At 39.7% G+C, this 20147-nt stretch overlaps 1 protein-coding gene across 3 annotated transcripts in view; it reads left to right on the plus strand.

Annotated features, from left to right (window-relative positions):
* The window catches only part of DENND2C (DENN domain containing 2C), a 74352-nt gene extending 54808 nt beyond the window's left edge, over positions 1-19544 (plus strand). For 2 of the 3 annotated variants that reach the window (XM_039460968.2, XM_074381220.1), the window contains exons 10-19: positions 419-488; positions 1026-1103; positions 1588-1728; positions 2201-2349; positions 2833-3010; positions 6406-6447; positions 7394-7499; positions 13924-14163; positions 14398-14484; positions 16511-19544. In XM_039460968.2, the coding sequence (XP_039316902.1) occupies positions 419-488; positions 1026-1103; positions 1588-1728; positions 2201-2349; positions 2833-3010; positions 6406-6447; positions 7394-7499; positions 13924-14163; positions 14398-14484; positions 16511-16542 (1123 nt within the window). In that variant the 3' untranslated portion in view covers positions 16543-19544. The remainder of the gene's footprint in view (positions 1-418; positions 489-1025; positions 1104-1587; positions 1729-2200; positions 2350-2832; positions 3011-6405; positions 6448-7393; positions 7500-13923; positions 14164-14397; positions 14485-16510) is intronic. The other variant, XM_074381221.1, reaches the window with a different exon arrangement.
* Positions 19545-20147: the final 603 nt, after the last annotated feature.

The following is a 20147-nucleotide window of genomic DNA, read 5'->3' on the forward strand; positions in this document are numbered from 1 at the left end:
GCTACTTGGGAGACTGAGGTAGGAAGATTACTTGAGCCCAGAGGTCCAGGCTTTAGTGAGCTGTTTGCACCACTGCACTCCAGCCTGGGCAACAGAGTGAGACTCTGTTTTAAAAAATAAAAGTAAGTTTTAATGAAAATAAGCCTGATTAATACCTAGAGTAGATGAATGAGAAAACAAAAGGAAGCAACATCAACAGCTTATCCCATACCTATGCTGTCATTCCAGTACAAGGCAAGATGTTCTTAAGGCCTGGGCATTCCTTAGGAGGAATGTGACTTGCAATGAATGTAATATTATGCCTCCTCTTAGATCACAAAATGACTGCTGTTGGACTCTAGTTTTCAATTGTTTGTTCCATGGAGAATGCCATAAGTGGTTGTTTGGATCCTGAACTAACTGTTGGTTCTTTTTTCAGTGAAACATTCTCCTTTGTCTTGACTGGTGAAGATGGAAGCCGGTGGTTTGGCTACTGTAAGAAGCTCTTGGTAAGTACCAAATTTGTGTTACAGACAGGGGTCAAGGAACAATGGAATCAGAGTAGGAACTTCAGAAACTATGTCTAGGTGAGTTTAAGGGATATTCAATGATCTGTGTATTAAGGAAGCTGTATTAGTTTTAAACAGCAAGAGCAAGGTAAGGTTAACTATGGAGTGTTCTAGAAAAGACAGGGTATGAATTTATTTTGTTTATTTATAATAGAGGAAGTAATTGCTAACATAGTTAGCAAAATTTATTTTGTTTATTTATAATAGAGGAAGTAATTGCTACTTGAAGGAGATCTCTGAGTTACTCACCAGCCATATTAGGGCTTTTTTCTTGCTTAGATGCCTTCACTAAACCTGGAATAAATAATGCTATCATTTTTAGCACTTTTCACATCTTTCAGTGTTCACTGAAGGTGAGAGCCTTGGTTCCTGCTCTCTACTAAAGAGTAGTAAAAGATAATTAACAGTCCAAATTAGTATTAATAAAAACTTACGCAGGCTGAATTTGCTGTTTTTGTCATCATTTTTACCTTTTAGCCAGAAGGCCGAGGAAAGCGACTCCCTGAGGTATACTGCATGGTTAGTCGCCTAGGCTGCTTCAATCTTTTTTCAAAGGTGAGTGGAGAATGAGCTCTATGAAGAATGGTATTCTTTCTGAGCTCTCAATGTTAAGTGGCACAGACTTTAACATATTACTTGAGAAAGGTTCCGTATTAGTAAAGTAGGAACCACATGCCTTAGGGCTTAAACTTAGTCTCTAATCCATTTGCCGTTGCTATATCATCTTCATTTTGGTTTGCTAATATTTTCAACTTAAGGGACAACATAGTCCAAAGCTTATCTTGTCTCATGACTTTCTTAGACCAAATTTGCCCCTCCCTTAGTGAGCTGAAAAGGGCCTTCTCTTGTAAAAATAAGTTGATTTATAATGATACCTCCCAAGAGATACGATGCTTACTGATTGCGGAAGCTTATCTGTCTTAAATCTTATTTGGGTTATTTTAAAGTTTACAGTACACCAGGTTTGGCAGTTCCTGTAAAAGAATTCTTTTATGTTTTTTAACTTAGTCCACAATAAAATAACATTTTGCATGTGTAGATTCTGGATGAAGTAGAGAAGAGAAGAGAAATGTCTCCAGCCCTTGTTTACCCATTCATGCGAAGTGTCATGGAAGCTCCCTTCCCAGCTCCTGGACGCACCATCACTGTTAAGAGTTACCTCCCTGGGGCTGGAGATGGGGTAAGTTAGCTCATTTTGAAGATTTGATAGCCGCTAAAAAGCAGGACTTACACTAGTAGGCAGAGTTTCCAGAGCCCAAGGGCATAGATTTCCCTTTTCCATAAACTGTAAAGAATATGTTTTATTTCCATAAAGCCCTGGAGAAATATCCAGTTGATCTGTGACACAGTTGTTCCTAGACCCAGGACCCAGAGATTTTCTACCATACATAGATTGAGTCGCTTTGCAATGGCAATTTCAATGTGATAAATGAAGACTGTACATACTATTATCAGAAGGAATAAAGGATCTTAATTTACAGCACAAAAATAAGCCGTTGGATCCTGGCATTAGTGTAGGAAGCTTCGCAAACTCCATGTGGCAGACCTTCTTTCTTGAAGTTAACTTACATAAGAATAGTAGGATCCATAGCGTTGGCATTAGGGACTGTTTTCCAGCATTAGCTCCCCTGATTCAAATTCTTGCATTTCAGTCCATTGAGCTCTGCCGACCACTAGATTCCCGACTGGAACATGTTGACTTTGAATGTCTCTTTAAGTGCTTGAGTGTGTGTCATCTCATCCGGGTCTGTGCCTCTCTCCTTTTGGAGCGTAGGGTGATCTTTGTTGCCAACAGCCTAAGGTAAGAAATAAGTGAAACATGTTACTTCACACGGGTGTTTTATTTGTTCCAAATTTTAAAATTTGGGCATATTTTTAAAATGTAGGATCAATGTCTCAATTATCTAGTGGTATATAGTGGCATGGATAATTTCAAATGGTTGAAATCATCAGAAAGCCACTTGCATTAGGCTATACCAATGACTTTTTGGGTTGTAATAAATTTCTCTTTTAAATCCATTTTGCTTACTCTATTGTCAAAAGTTGGTAGTGCTTTTCTAAGCACTCTGTTTTTTTACATGAGAAATTGTGGAGAAAAGCTGGATTGAGTTGACCATTTTCAGTAAATTAAGTTTAAATTTTAAGTAAAATGTTAAAAATTAATGACTATTCACATAGCTCTTAATCTATGATCACTAACCAGCATCAATTTTTAATTCTTTAATGTAATATCTGAAATGTCCTCCATATATATGTGACACCATTTGTTTTCTCCTCTGGCTAGCACCCTGTCAAAATGTGGCCATGCTGTGGTAGCTACACTGTATCCATTCACCTGGCAGCATACTTACATCCCAGTCCTGCCAGCATCTATGATTGACATCGTGTGTTCACCTACTCCATTCCTTATTGGAATCCTGTCTTGCTCCTTACCACAGCTCCAGGACCTACCCATCGAAGAGGTGAGATGGAAGAATGGAACCTAAGGAAAATATTGGAGCTTTGTGAAGTGAAAATAAGTGATCTAAAGAGTGGTGGAATTAATAATATAGTTATTATTACCATTTTATGCTATTTATTTATAATATTTCTATTATATTATTACAATATTGCTGTTTATAATATTTCTAGTATTTCTAGTATTTTTTAAGCTGGGAAAATTGAATAGTATACATAAATCCAAAGCTGTATCCTCTTTAGGATAGTAAGCTTGGGCTCATTCTTGTGTTATTCTGGAGGATAGCTCTTCTATTTTTTTAAGTCATACATACGCTACTCTGGATTAACTTTAAAAATTATTTCAAGGTCGGGCATGGTGGCTCATGCCTGTAATCCTAGGACTTTGGGAGGCCGAGGCAGGTGGATCACTTGAAGTCAGGAGTTTGAAACCATTCTGGCCAACATGGTAAAACCCCATTTCTACTAAAAATATAAAAATTATCCAGGCGTGGTGGCACATGCCTGTAATCCCAGCTACTCAAGAGGCAGGAGAATTGCTTGAACCAGAAGGCAGATGTTGCAGTGAGCCAAGATCACACCCCTGTACTCCAGCCCTGGTGACAGAGTGAGTGAGATTCTGTCTCAAAACAAAAACCCAAAAAACCTTATTTTAAATATAACACACATATAGTTAAGTGGAATGGAAATATTACCATAATGAAATCAGTGCCAGCCCCATAGAAGTCCCCATCATGGCTCTTTCTAATCTCTCTTTCCATCCCCATCCCCCAGCAAAGGTAATCATTATCTTGACTTTTGTGGTATTCATTTACTTGTTTTTCTTTATAGTTTTACCCCTAGGCATGCTTCCCTAACCAATGTAATTCAACTTTGTCTGGTTTTAAGCTTGATATAAATAGGTTCATATGGTATATATTTTTGCCTGGTTTCTTTTGCTCAACATTATATCTGTAAGATTCATCTATGTTGATGAAGTCAACAGTAGTTTGATCATTCTAACTGTATATAGGATTACATTGTGTGAATGAATGTACCACAGTGTTTTTAAATCCATTCTACAGTTGAACATTTGAGTTGTTTCCAATTTGAAGTTATTATGAATAATGTTGCTATAAAAATATTCTTCTATATGACCCTCAGTGCATACACACGTGCAGTTCGGTCATAGGGTAAACATATCTCCAATTTTAGTAAATAAAGTTAAATTATTTTCCAGAGTAGTTGTGCCAACTTAAATTCCCCTTAACGGTGTATGAGAGTTCCTGCTGCTCCACATCTTCCCCATCAGCTAACTATCATCAGTTGTATAATTTAGCCTGTCTGGTGGGTGCATAGTGTTATTCACATTGTGGTTTAATTTTCATTCCTTGATTCCTGTTGACGTCGAGTATCCTTCTGTTTGTGTATTAGTCATTTGAATATCATCTTTTATGGGAAAGTCATTGTCTCTTTCCACTATATTGTTTTTTGGTTTTTTTTGTTTTGTTTTGTTTTGTTTTTGAGACGGAGTTTCGCTCTTGTTACCCAGGCTGGAGTGCAATGGCGCGATCTCGGCTCACCGCAACCTCCGCCTCCTGGGTTCAGGCAATTCTCCTGCCTCAGCCTCCTGAGTAGCTGGGATTACAGGCACGTGCCACCATGCCCAGCTAATTTTTTGTATTTTTAGTAGAGACGGGGTTTCACCATGTTGACCAGGTTGGTCTTGATCTCTTGACCTCGTGATCCACCTGCCTCAGCCTCCCAAAGTGCTGGGATTACAGGCTTGAGCCACTGCGCCCGGCTTATATTGTTTACTCTCTTATTGTTTGGTGGTTTTTTTTGTTTTGTTTTGTTTTGTTTTTGAGACAGAGACTCACTCTGTCGCTCAGGCTGGAGTGCAGTGGCGTGATCTTGGCTCACTGCAACTTCTGCCTCCCAGGTTCAAGCAATTATCATGCCTCAGCCTCCCGAGTAGCTGGAACTACAGGTGTATGCCACCACACTGGCTAATTTTTTGTATTTCTAGTAGAGATGGGGTTTCACCACATTGGCCAGGCTGGTCTCAAACTCCTGACCTCAGGTATCCTCCCTCTTCAGACTCCCAGAGTGCTGGGATTGCCACTGCACCTGGCCCCTACTCTCTTAGTGTTTAAGATGTCTTTCTATATTCTGGGTACTGGCCCCTTTGTCTGTGGCTTGCCTTTTCATTTTCCAAAATGATGTTTTTTAATGCACAGAAATTCTTAATTTTAATGTGGTTAAAATTATCAATCTTTATAGATGGTGTTTTTACTGAACTGCTTAAGTTACTTTACATGAAAATATCCTCCTATATTATCTCTTGGGCCTTTATTATTTTGCCTTTAACTTTCGATTATGAATCCTTCTGGAACTTGATTTTTGTGTGTGTAATGTGAAGTAGGGGTTGTTTCATTTGTTTTTATGTGGATAATCGTCTGTGATAGTACCACTTACTATAAAGACTGTTCTTCCCCATTACTCCACTACCTTGTTCTTCTTTTAAAAAAAAAAATTTATTTTGGAAACTTTAAAACATATGTAAAAGTAAACAGAAGAGTAAAATGAATCCTTGTGTACCAGTCACCTGGCTTCAGTACTTATCAAGTCATAGCCAGACTTTACCCTTGGACTCATTCCTCTTTCCCATAATATTTTGAAGGATATCCTGACGCAATTTCATCTCTAAATATTATAATATGAATCTCTATAACATAAGGGCATTTTAAAACATAACCTCAATACCATTATCACACCTAAAATATCCAACAATTCCTTGATATCAGCAAATCCAGGGTTTAAATCTCCAGTTGTCTCATAAACTTTTAATAATTTGTTTAAATCAGGTTCCAAATGAAGTCCACACATTGTACTTATTTATTCACTTATTTACTTATTTATTTAGAGACAGGGTCTCACTCTGTCTGTCACCCAGGCTGAAGTTCATTGGTGCAATCAGAGTCACTGCAGCCTTGACCTCCCAGACTCAAGTAATCCTCTCAGATCAGCCTCCCAAGTAGCTGGGACTATAGGCATGTATCACATGCCCAGCTAATTTTTAAATGTTGTGTAGAGATAGGGGTCTCACTGTGTTGCCAGGAGTCTCCAACTCCTGGGTTCAAGAGATCCTTCTGCCTTGGCTTTCCAAAGTGCTGGGATTACAGGCATGAGCCACCATACCTGGCCCCATACATGTATTTAGTTGATATAATTTTAGTCTCTTCTAATCTATAGGTACGCATGTCATTTTTTTACTTGGCAGTTTATTTGTTGTTGTGTTGATCGGCTAACTTTTAAGTGGGCTATAACTTTAAGTAAATTCTGTTTAAAACTATTCTCATTGCCTGTATTTGTATGTGAATATCTCTGGTTGAACTTGCCTGGCTCCTTTATCTCACAGGTGCTGATAGTTGATCTCTGTGCAGACAAGTTCTTACAGGAGGTGAGTACCAAAGAGGTAATTACTGATGTTTTAGGATAAAGGTCTAAAGTAGATAATTGGACAGACAACATGTGAAAGTACTTAGAGAAGATGACTCAGACAAGACTTTTAGTTCCTACACATACTTCAGTTGACACCGTGGCCAATCATACAAGATTGACCTGAAAAATTTGGCTTCAGTTTATAGCTGCCTATCCCAAAGGAGGAAGGAGGAAACATAAATATCTCATTCTCAAAAGAGATAAAACCACCCTTCAACTCCAGGCTGGTTGACACATAGCCTCTAATTTAATTTAATTTTAAAAGCATTTAAGCACTGATTATTTCTAGATATTCTGTTAGAATGTAAAAATGAGTAAGACACAGTTTGAACCCTCAGGCCTTACAGTCTAGTAGGGGAAAACAGACATACATAAAGTTGTAGAAATTGCATAATAGAACTTTGCACAAGGTATAGTAGGAGCAAAAAAGAAGTGACCATTTATTCTGAATATTGAAGTGGAAAGGAAGAGTCGTCAAGCCTTCTCAGAGCAGCCCTCCGGATGTAACCTGTATATAGGAGTGTGAACACTGAAACACGGGAAAAATAAGTGTTTCCCAGGACATTTTCAGAATCAATTAGCTCATCACATTTGAAACACAATTTATTTGGGGATAATCTTCATAATATAACAGAATCCTTGTAGATGAGAGGTATGTGGTGGAAAAGTGCCAGAAAATTTTATAAAGTATATTATTTAATTTTTTAATAGAGTAAAATATATACACCATAAACATGAAAGATTCTTCATGTAGGGAAGGATACTTCAGACTGACTCTTTAGCCAAAGTATACACAGTCACCTGTGGAATTTGGAGAAATAACTAGGGCATATTTGAGACTTAATCCCTCAAATCTCATACCAAAAAAAAAAAAAAAAAAAAAATCTCAATTTTTTTCTCTTAAGGTATCTGATGAGGATGAAATTCTACCACCAAAACTTCAAGCTGCCCTGATGCAGATTTTGGAAGAACGAAATGAAATCTTGACTCAGGAGCAGAATTTTTCACAAGGTATGACACTTGAGGTTAAGGTGGTAAATATTTACTGAACGCCCAGCACTTTGTTAAAGGATATACCAAAGTAGCATTAGATTGCCTGTGCCTTGAAAATCTTATAATCAGCTTCCTTGCTTATCCTCAATATGCCAGGCCCTCTTCTATTTCAGGACCTTTGCACTTGCTCAGTTACGTTTATAGAATGCTATTCCCACAGACATCCACATGACTCCTGCCGTTTCTTATAGGTCGGTGCTCACATGTCACCTTCTCACTGAGGCCTTTCCTGCCTGTCCTATTTTAAATTGTACCCATCACCCTAGTGCTCCTTATCCTCTTCCCCTTGCTTTAACTGTCTTCATGACTCTTAGCACTGTGTCATATGCTACAGCGTAAGTTCTGTGAGAACAGTGGATTTATTTTGTTTTCCATCTCCAGTACTTAAAATGGTATTCCGTAAGTAGATACTCAATAAATACTTGTTAAATAAATGAGCAAATAATACTTATTGGGTGCTTACACTGTATCGGGCATTATGCTGAGCACTTAGCATACATTTTGTTTTATCTTTATGAAGCAGGTATTATTATTTAATCCTCATTATACAGATGAGAAAACTAAGGCTATTACTGACAGGGAGAATTAGTGAAGACATTTTCAACAGGGGACAGGGGTTTTTTGTTTGTTTCGGGGTTTTTGTTTTTTGTTTCTTGTTCTGTCACCCAGGCTGGAGTGCAGTAGTGCGATTATAGCTCCCTGCAGCCTCAACCTCCTGGGCTCAAGCAATCCTCCTGCCTCAACTGGAACCACAGGCATGCACCACCACACCTAGCTAATCTTTTTATTGTTTGTAGAGACAAGGTCTCACCATGTTGCCTAGATTGATTTCAAACTCCCAGCTTCAAGCAATCCTCCCACCTTAGCCTCACAAAGCACTGGGATTACAGTTGTGAGCCACCACACCTGGCTTAGAAGGAGCAGATTTAGAGGAGTAATCAAAAGTTTAGTTTTGGATGTTATAGTTTGAGATGCCTATTAGAAGTTTAATACTTAGCAGACATCCAACTGGAAATGTTCTAGAAGAAAGATTTGGGCTAAAAACAAACATTTAGGAATTGCTGTTTTAAAGCTGTGGGACCAGATGAAATGATCCTATAGAGTGAGTATTGTTGGAAAATAACAAAGGTTTAAGGATTGAGCCCTGCGTTGGTTGTAAATGGTGTGGTTTGATTTCTAACACTTGGAGGTTGGAAGGAGGAGAAGGATCCAGCAACGGAGACTGAGAGGAGCAGCCAGTAAAGAAGGAGAAAAACCAGGAAAGTATGTGTGTAAAATGCTAGGGGTGTGGGCGGGTACAGTGGCTTACACTTGTAAGCCCAGCACTTTGGGAGGCCGAGGCAGGAGGATTGCTTGAACCTAGGAATTCCAAACTAGCCTGAGCAACAATTCTCAGTTCCAGTGAGACCTCATCTCTACAAAAAGTGAAAAGACGTATAAAAAACAGGAGTGTGACATTGCAGAAGTTGAGCAAAGAGAGTATTTCGCAAAAGAACGAGTAATCAATTATGCCTGCAGCTGCAGAGAGACCAAGTGTGGTGAGGACTAAGATTTGACCAGTGGACTTGACAATACAAAGACCTTGATAACAGCACATTCAGTGGAATGAGGGGAAGAAAGTAAGATGGGAGTGGGTTCAAGAGAAAATGAGAATTCCATTTAGCCTATTCATTGTAAAATTTGTTATTTATTATTTATTATTTTAATTTTTGAGACAGTGTCTTACTTTGTCACCCAGGCTGGAGTGCAGTGGCGCAATCATAGCTCACTGCAGCTTTGACCTCCTGAGCACAAGCCATCCTCCTGCCTCAGCCCCCCAAGTAGCTGCGCCTGTAGGCATACACCATCACACCTAGTTTTTTTTGTTTGTTTGTTTGTTTGTTTGTTTGTTTGTTTGTTTTGAGACAGGGTTTCACGATGTTGCCCATGCTGATCTTGAACTCCTGGCCTCAAGAAATTCACCTGCCTCGGCCTCCCAAAGCCATGGGATTATAGGGGTGGGCCACTGTGCCCAACCTTAAAATTTAATTGAATGTACAAAGGGCCAAGAATAGCCAAGACACTCGAAAAAGAACAAGATTGGAGGGTTTGCACTCCTAGACAATGATAGTAATTAAGATAGTTTGGTTTTGGTGTAGAAATAGAGCAATAAAAAGAATAGAGAGTGCATATGCATAAGGGAAGTGGATTTGTGTCAGTGCCAGCATTGTGTATCAGTGGAAAAAGGATGGACCTTTAATAAATGATACTAAGGCCGGGTGTGGTGGCTCATGCCTGTAATCCCAGCACTTTGGAAGGCTGAGGTGGGCAGATCACTTGAGGTCAGGAGTTTGAGATCAGCCTGGCCAACATGGTGAAATCTCATCTCTACTAAAAATACAAAAAAATTAGCTGGGTGTGGTGGTGCGCAACTGTAGTCCCAGCTACCCAAGAGGCTGAGGCAGGAGAATCGCTTGCACCGGGAGGCAGAGATTGCAGTGAGCCAAGATCATGCCACCGCACTCCTGCCTGGGTGACAGAGTGAGACCCTGTTTAAAATAATAGTTGTAGTAGTAATAATAATAATAATAAATGATACTAGGACAATTAGTCTTCTGTATGAAAAGAATATGGATCTACACCTCATACTATACAGAAAATTAATTCTAGTGAATTTAAAGACTTAAATGTTAAAAGCAAAGCTTTTGAAAATGTTTTTAAAAGAATAGAAGAAAGGCCGGGCGCGGTGGCTCAAGCCTGTAATCCCAGCACTTTGGGAGGCCGAGGCGGGTGGATCACGAGGTCGATAGATCGAGACCATCCTGGTCAACATGGTGAAACCCCGTCTCTACTAAAGATACAAAAAATTAGCTGGGCATGGTGGCGCGTGCCTGTAATCCCAGCTACTCAGGAGGCTGAGACAGGAGAATTGCCTGAACCCAGGAGGCGGAGGTTGCGGTGAGCCGAGATCGCGCCATTGCACTCCAGCCTGGGTAACAAGAGCGAAACTCCATCTCAAAAAAAAAAAAAAAAAGAATAGAAGAAAATATTTTTTGTCCATAAAACAGTGGTGAGGGTTCTTAAAAATACAGCACAAAGAGCAGAGACTGTAAGGGAGAAGATAGGTTAATTTGTGTCAAATCTTTAAATTTTCTTTTCATCAAAGGACACAATGGAAAAGAGGTTTAAACTAGCTACAGACTAGGTGAAGCCATTTTCAGCATATGTAACTACCAAATGAATAGTGTCTAGAATTAATTTTTTTAAAAAACACCTGCAAATTAGTAAGAAAAAGATAAACAATCCAATCGAAAAAATGAGGAAGAGATAGGAAAAAGCATTCATAGAAGAAGAAACATGATAAGCCTATAAATAAATGAAGTGACGTGCAACCTCACTACATAATTTACATTCAGGGAAATGTAAACTAAAACCACAATGCAATACCATTTTTTATACCAACCATAATACTGACAAAAACTAAAAAGTCTGCCCAGGCACTGTGGTTTGTACCTGTAATTCTAGCACTTTGGGAGGCCAAGGTAGGAGAATCATTTGAGCCCAGAAGTTCAAGACCAGCCTGTGTAACATAGCAAGACCCTATCTCTACAAAAAAAAAATTAAAACAGCCGGGTGTGTGATATGTGCCTGTAGTCCCAGCTAGTTGGAAGGCTAGGGTGGAAGGATCACTTGAACCCAGGAGTTTGAGGCTGCAGTGAGCTGTGATGGCACCACTGCACTCCAGCCTGGGCAACACAGCAAGGCCCTGTCTCAAAAAAAAAAAAAAATTTAAATCTGACAATATCAAGTATTGTTAAGAGTATGTCAAGTAGTTTAGTCACTTCGAAGTTGGCATTATCTAGTAAAGTTAAAGGTGTACATATTGTACAACCCAACAATTTAGTTTATAGATACATACTCTAGTGAATCTTGCACATGATCACTAGGAAACAAGTTCAGTAATTTTCATAGTGCCATTATATGTGATAGCAAAAACTAAAAACAATGTGAATGTCCACTTTCAGTGGCCTCCTAGGCTCAAGCAATCCTCCTTCCTCAGCCTCCTGAGTAGCTGGGACCATAGGCCTGTGCCACCACACTCAGCTAATTATTTAATTTTTTGTAGATATGGGGGTCTCACTATATTGCCCAGCCTGGTGGTAAGCCCCTGGGCTCAGGTGAGCCTCTTGCCTCAGTCTCCCGAAGTGTTGGGATTACAGGTATGAGCCACTGCACCCAGCTAAAAATGAATCTTTAAAACATACATTGAATAAAACAGTAAGTTGCAGATCAATACAATATTCTGCATACTGTTCAAAGACATACAAAAACCTCATAATATGCTGTTGGGGTTTTATATGTGTGTAGCGAAACTGATGCAGAGCAAGGGAATGCTAAATACAAAATTACAAATTATGATCACTCTATTGGAAAGTAGGAGAAGAACGCCATTAGAGAGAGTCACACAGGGAACTTCAAAGATATTAGTAATATTCTTTGTCTAAGCTTTGTTTGTGGTGGATAGTTTATTCATGTTGATCTTATAAAATACTCATACATATCAAAGAATATGTAGAGTGCATACATTAAAAAGGAAAAGAATAAACTATAGAAAATAGAAAAAAACAATTTTTAAAAGAAAGAAAATAAGATGTAACGTTGAGGCAAAAGTGTTGAAGATGAATGCAGTGTTGGGGCTGGGTATGGTGGCTTACACCTATGATCTCAAGCATTTTGGGAGGTCAAGGAAGAATAAGTTCAATACCAGCCTGAGCAACATAGTAAGACTTTATCTATCTCTACACAAAAAAAAATAATAATGAAAAAGAAAGATAAATGCAGTGATGGACATGGATTTTCAGCTGCAGAAGGAAAGAGATGAGAAGGAAGTCTGTTGGACAAAATATAACCATAACCTAGAGTAGAATCAAAATGTAATTCAGAAAGAGACCTTGGAACCATCACCTGGTCAGCCCTGCCAGCTGCACAGATATGGACAGGCCAACTGAGAAAAGTGAGCCACCCACTATTAGGCAACTGCTTTATGGTAGAACTCTGACTAAACTTAGGTTCCTGATTCCCATCCTGGGTGGATCCTACAGAAACGAGCAAGAGACATTGTGAAGGTGGGATTAAAAAAAAAAAAAAAAAAAAAAAAAAGACTATCTGGATATGGAAGAAAAAGGGGGAGTGTAAATTGAATCTGAAGTTTCAGCCTGGGACCTGGAAGGCCATATAATATAGTATATTATAGGGATTAAAAAGTCACCTGACTTTTGAGTCCAGCACCTTCACTTACTAGATGGGATGATGCTGGAGAATTTATTTAATCATTTGGAACCTCAGTTTCCTCTGTAAAAGAAAAATAATAATACCTAATAGATTATGTTTGTAAAAGTACTTAGTACAGTGCAACATATCTTTAGCACTCAAATCATTATTTTTATGAAATAATTATAGTGCAGTATGAAATGGCAATGTCAGCCAGGCATGGCGGCTCACATCTGTAAATCCAGCACTTTGGAAGGCCGAGGTGGGAGAATTGCTTGAGCCCAAGAGTTTGAGACCAGCCTGGGCAACATAACAAGACTATCTGTATTTTGAAAAAAAAAAAAAAAAAAAAAAAAAATCTTATTTAAAAACATGGGACTATTGAGAGGGAAACTGATTTGGTGGGGAACTATAATGGATTTGGCTTTAGGTATGTATTGTTTAATCAATTCATAGTCCAAGTTCCAAAAAAGACCTGATATAGTGACCTTTAGACTGATGGAATTTATGTGCTAATGGGACAGCCAGATGGTAACCAACCATAGGTAGCCTGAAAATGTAGGTAAGATAACAGGGCTGGAAAACTAAGGCCGGGAATTATAGTATTATCATAGCCAGCTCTTTCTCTGTGCCAGTTAGATAGCCCTTTAAGGAAGGGAATGTTGACGAGAAGTGTCTGAGCACCATACTCAGGAAGAGAAAGAAAGGGCAAGAGAAAAACAACTGCTTTGTCATAAAGTCACGAAAGGAATCAGGAGATCAGGAGAGCATAGAGTTGTAGGAGACAGGAGAAATGAGGCAGCATGGAGCTTAAGGGAGGATAAAAAGAGAAGAGCAGATTAAATTTGGCTGGCTCTCACCAGTGGCCTTTGAAAGAGCAGTTACAGTGAAGTCAACAGATGTGCAAGCCAGGTTGCAAGATGGGAAGGAGTATGCATGGGAAGAAAATGAAGGTAACGGTAGAAGCAATTAGCATTTTGTAGGTCATGGAGAAAGAAAGTGAAGAATGAACACTCCTAGATTTATTCTCAGCCCTTTAATCTATAACTTCTTAGGCGTGACTCCCATAACCAGAGCCAGTGTTTTCAGCCACAGATAACTGAGGAGATTTTTTTTCTTTTTCGTGTTGCAGCAGATGTGACACTCAACTCCCTGGTGTCCGAAGCATTCGTCAGGTTTTTTGTGGAGTTGGTAGGACATTATTCTCTGAGCATGACTGTCACTGAGCGTGGGGAGCGTGTTTTCCAAAGGGAACCCTTCCGTAAGTCGCACACCTCCCGAAGCGTACGCCACTTCCTAGATCTCTTCATGGAGACTCAGATGTTTGCAGGATTCATCCAGGACCGAGAGCTTCGGAAAAGTGGAGTTAAAGGTCAGTTCCATTATAAAGTTCTCCCTCTCTATTTGAAAGATTTTACTATATTATGAATAAAAACTATTATAAAGCTTCAAGGGTTCAAAATCTGAGTGGTTTATTGTGAAAACTGTTGATTTTGTAATATTGTTTTAGCCATAGAAATAATACATTGGTAACAAGCACAGAGTTTTATGTAATTCCCAGTCTGGAGTGTTAGACTGTTTCACCATCATGAGTTTTTCCTTGTAGGTTTGTTTGAGGTTCGGGCCATCCAGTTTTTGGAAGCAATTCCTGAATCTGAGCCCAGTGGGGTGAATAGAATTTTGCGGAGTCTTGGTGAGTTGCTGTATTTTCCTGTTAGATAAATGTGGCTGAAGACCAGGTGCAGTAGCTCATGCCTATAATTTCAGCACTTTGCGAGGCCAAGTAAGGATGTTTGCTTGAGGCCAGGAGTTTGAGACCAGCATGGGCAACATGGTGAGACCCTATCTGTACACAAAATTTTAAAATTAGCTAGGCATGGCTAGGTGCAGTGGCTCACACCTATAATTGTAGCACTTTGGGAAGCTGAGGCAGATTGATCACCTGAGGTTAGGAGTTCAAGACTAGCTAGCCTGACTAACATGATGAAACCCCATCTCTACTAAAAATACAGAAATTGCCGGGCGCGATGGCTCAAGCCTGTAATCCCAGCACTTTGGGAGGCCGAGGCGGGTGGATCACGAGGTCAAGAGATCGAGACCATCCTGGTCAACATGGTGAAACCCCGTCTCTACTAAAAATACGAAAAATTAGCTGGGCATGGTGGCGTGTGCCTATAATCCCAGCTACTCAGGAGGCTGAGGCAGGAGAATTGCCTGAACCCAGGAGGCGGAGGAGGCGTAGGTTGCAGTGAGCCGAGATTGCGCCATTGCACTCCAGGCCTGGATAACAAGAGTGAAACTCCGTCTCAAAAAAAAAAAAAAAAAAATACAGAAATTAGCTGGGCATGGTGACAGGTGCCTGTAATCCCAGCTACTTGGGAGGCTGAGGCAGGAGAATCATTTGAACCTGGGAGACGGAGGTTGCAGTGAGCAGAGATCACACCATTGCACTCCAGCCTGGGCGACAAGAGCAAAACTCCATATCAAAAAAAAAAAAAAAAAAAATTAGCTGGGCATGGTGGCACATGCCTGTAGTTCTAGGTACTTAGGAGGCTGAGGCCTGAGGGCTATCGCTGGAGCACAGGTATTTGAGGCTGCAATAAGATGATCGTGCTACTCCACTCTAGCCCAGACAACAGAGTGAGATTCTTGTCTCTAAAAAAAATAAATAAAAATAAAAGTGGCTGAAAAAGCTTTGCAGTAAGTGGGCCACATCACAAAAGCTTTATAATCAGATCAGCAATATAGCCTTAAATAGGCTAACCAGAAACCATAATGCTAATTTCCAAAGTGTTTTGGTGAAAAAGAAGCATTTTTGTAAAAGTTTGGGATCCCTCATCAGAGTGATCTGTGTGGCCATTTCCCAGAGATGAACCTCCCTGAACTATCTTTCATGATACAAGTTTGCATATCATGACTATTAATCTTTTCTAGGTCACATTCCTTGGAGAATCTTATAAAAACTGTGGTCCTTCTTCCCAGAAAAATGTATTTACAGCATATAAATAAATTTTGCGTATAATTTTAGGCTACTCATGTACCCCATGAAGCCTATCCTTGGGACTCCAGATTAGAAACACCTGGTTTAGAGGGTCTTCTGGGGCAGAAGAGGATTTCTTGCAAGTCTCTAATTTGTACTTCATACAGAAACACATTTATGATTTTTTCAATAATAGTTAATTATTTAGTATGATATAAAAGAACAGTGGTGTGGCTAGCCTAAAATAATGAAGAACCTCTATGATATTTATATTTGTCTTTGAAATATATGCCCACTAATTAGGCCCTGTCCTTCACTAGCTGACAGACCATAGACAAATTAGGCCTTAGGCTGTTATTTCATCTTTATACTATGGGGTTAGATTAGATCAGAGGTTCCCAACTCTGACTACCTTTTATAATCTCCAGAGAACTTAAAAAGATTTTTCCCCTGGGCTCCAGGAAATCTCTGGAGAGCAAACCAGGTGATTTTAACCTATAGCCAAGGTTGAAAACCACTGGATTACATGATGTCTGAGTTATTTTCTCCCTCTGCAATTAATTAGACACATGGGGTTTGGGGTTCATTTTGGTTTTGGTTTTGGTGGTTAAATACATCAGCCGTTTGAGGTATCAGCTTAACTCTTGGGAAGTTCTGAATGACTGAGTTGTTAATCTCTTGCCTCAAATAATGTACAATAAATGAATTGAGAGTTCACTGTACATTTCTTTCCCTTTAGGAAGTAAAATGAAATTTCTGCAGAAGAAATGAAATATCTGATTGTCTTCATTCTGCATGTAGAACAGAAAGTGCCAAAGAAAATATTTTTCCAAGTCAGGATTCCTCGAAGTATTGTACAAACTCCTTGAAATTTTAAAAGGTTAAAAAGCAAATCAGGCTGTCAGAGGCGGGTTCTCCTGTTGCTGCCGTAGTAATCACTGGAGAATTGTTGGGAGTGGTCTGGAATCAATGCCCTCTACTCTGTCTCCAGTTTTTTTAATAGCAGCCTTGTCTATGTGATTGTTGGGCTCATTCTCTGTTTTGTGCTTTGTCTATGAAAGTAGTTTTCTTTTATAAGGAAAAGCCTTGTTAGTGTTACATTTAAAAAATAGCTCAAAGATGAGTATAATGAGAGAAATGCTGAATTTAAAGTAGTAGAGAGACACCATGGAAATGAGGAACACTAGCCTTATACACATAATTCTCATCACTGAAATATCATGGCAGCTTTAAATCCATGGGCTGTTTGACCTAGGCTAAGGAATAGACTCATCACATATCTTCATTGTTTTACCTTATATTTATGGGAATCTCACTTAGGAGGAAGCCTTACTTGTAATATTATATGGTACTGTTATTAAGTACCTTATAAAATTAGACATCTTGCAACTCCTCTTCCAAATTGTGGGGCACTTGAGTAGTTTGCTTGTCCCTCACATGTCAACAATAAACTTTGTGGAGGCCAGATGCAGTGGCTCACACCTGTAATCTTCATCACTTTGGGAATCTAAGGCAGGAGTTTGAGGCCAAGAGTTTGAGACCAGCCTGGGCAACATAGCAAGATCCCATCTCTACAAAAACATTTTTTAAGTAAGTAAATAAATTTAAACTTTGTGGAATTATAGCTAATATGAAAATGTCCTTTCAAGGGAATGGGAGCTACCTTTATTTTTTAGTGTCCACCATGTACCATGCACTGTGGTATATGTATGCATATCATCTCAATCAATCCTTAAATCAACCTTCTGAGATATTTGCATCTCCATTTTACTAATAAAGAAACTGAGGCTGTGTGCAGTGGCTCATGCCTGTAATCTCAGCACTTTGGGAGTCCAAGGCAGGTGGATCATTTGAGGTCAGGAGTTCGAGACCAGCCTAGCCAACATGGTGAAATCTCACCTCTACTAAAAATACAAAAAAAAAAAAAAAAAAAAAAAAACAGCCGGGCGCGGTGGCTCACGCCTGTAATCCCAGCACTTTGGGAGGCCGAGGCGGGTGGATCACGAGGTCAAGAGATTAAGACCATCCCGTCTCTACTAAAAATACAAAAAATTAGCTGGGTGTGGTGGCACCTGCCTGTAATCCCAGCTACTCGGGAGGCTGAGGCAGGAGAATTGCCTGAACCCAGGAGGCGGAGGTTGTGGTGAGCCGGGATCGCGCCATTGCACTCCAGCCTGGGTAACAAGAGCGAAACGCTGTCTCAAAAAAAAAAAACAACTTAGCTGGGTGTGGTGGTGGTTGCCTATAATCCCGGCTGCTCAGGAGGCTGAGCCATGAGATCACTTGAGCCTGGGAGGCAGAGGTTGCAGTGAGCCAAGATTGTACCACTGCACTCCAGCCTGGGCAATAGAGTGAGACTCCATCTCAAAAAAAAAGAAAGAAAGAAAGAAAAAAGAAACAAATTCAAAGATAAATAAGTTGCCCAAAGGTGTACAACACAGAACTGAAGGCAGGACTTTTATGGACACAGAGAAAGTTGGTTAGTCCTACAGATGGAAATTTGATCTCAGTAGGATTTTCTTTTCTTTTTTTTTTTTTTTTTTTGAGATGGAGCCTTACCCTGTTACCCAAGCTGGAGTGCAATGGTGTGATCTTGGCTCACTGCAACCTCCACCTTGCCAGTTCAAGTGATTCTCCTCCCTCAGCCTCCTGAGTAGCTGGGGTTACAGGTGCCTGCCACCACGCCCAGCTAATTTTTGTATTTTTATTAGAGATGGGGTTTCACCATGTTGGCCAGGTTGGTCTCAAACTCCTGACCTCATGATCCGCCTGCCTTGGCTTCCCAAAGTGCTAGGATTACAGATATGAGCCACTACACCTGGCCCTTGGTAGGATTATATAGCTATTTATTTTATTAATAAAAATTTTCTATTAAGTGTACCAGAGCCACTTTTCAGCTCTGAGAATAAGGGACTTTGTAGGTGCCTAGATGAGACTCTTTTTATTCCCTAGAAATGTTGAAATTTTTGCTCCATTTTTCTCAAAATATGAACATTTCTTGAACACATACCACTTAGTCATCTAGACCTTTAATATCTAAAGTAGTAGTAGTAGTGGTTAGAAAGAGAAATTTTTCAGTGATGGTGCACGTGTGTGTGTGTGTGTGTGCACACGCGTTTTAACTCATGGGGAAATTCAAGTTCAGATGGTGCACTTTTCATTGATTAATGTTATAGCAAATGTCAGTTTGTTTTCTTCAGTTTCTGCTGATGGTTTTAACTGGCACAGAAAGTATTCAACCTTATAGAATCGTGTAAGTTTTATTGTGATACAGTTTATTGACTTGTACAGTATTGTCATTACAACTCTTTCAGGTCTGTATGAATCTGAAGCAGAACACCATTTAAGACTGGTGCTGTATAATATAATTCCTACAGATGAGGGCCCAGGGAACAGAACTGAGCCTACGTCTTTTTTTTTTTTTAATGTTAGTTAAGCAGCTTACCCCCAGTGGGACTTCTATTAGACATCTCTCCATTTGGTCTCTTCTTACACTGCAACCCAGCGGGAACAGTTAATAATTGGATGTTTACAAAATGGGAGTAGAAGGGTTTACTGTGATGGATCCTGGCTATCCCTCTGGGAGGAGACCCTTACTTCAGGAATGGGAGTCTTTATCCCCGCAGCCTGAAGCTGCTTCATTTCCCTAGGTCTGTTGTGTTTTGTTTCTGTAAAATGTTATGAGTTCTGGATATTTTTGTAAAAGAATTGCTCAAGATTTCTATAAAATGTTGTTTACAGATCTTTTCATGAATAAATACATAAAAATCCCACAGATCTCTTGGAGAATTCTTAAGATGTAAAGATCTTTTATGTCACTTAAATCTATAGCTAGCACATTTACCTAATGGTACTTAGGTAATCAGAATTAGTCTTACACGGACCAGGCTTAATAACTGTGGTCAATATTTCTAGGCTCTTGGCAGACAAAGCCTGGGTCTAGACTGCACACTGGGCAGGGAATATAGTCTGACAACTTTATTTGGTCTTTACCTGCTTAATCAAAGGGAGGCTTAGTCCAGGAGCCATGCAGCAGAGAAGGTGCATGGGCAGCAGCTTCAGTGGTTAGGAGGCAGTGAGGAGTGCCATTCTATTACCGTTAACTCCTAAAGGCAAAATTACAGGATTTTTAAGTTGGGTGCTATGGCCAGTTATCACTTTCGCTCTTGGGAGCTACTGAGGTTCCTTTTGATACACAGACCATAAAACTTCACAATTTTAATTGGAGACTGGCGCCCAGTTCTAGAGTCTCTTTGGGAACTGTACTTATCCAATGCAAAAGTTTTCAGGGCAGGGGGGGTAAGGATAGTTGGGGTACAAGGAAGTAAAAGAGGAATAACGCCGGGAGCAGTGGCTCACGCCCGTATTCCCCACAT

The sequence above is a fragment of the Saimiri boliviensis genome, chromosome 11, assembly GCF_048565385.1.
Source record: "Saimiri boliviensis isolate mSaiBol1 chromosome 11, mSaiBol1.pri, whole genome shotgun sequence".
Classification (NCBI taxonomy): Eukaryota; Metazoa; Chordata; class Mammalia; order Primates; family Cebidae; genus Saimiri; species Saimiri boliviensis.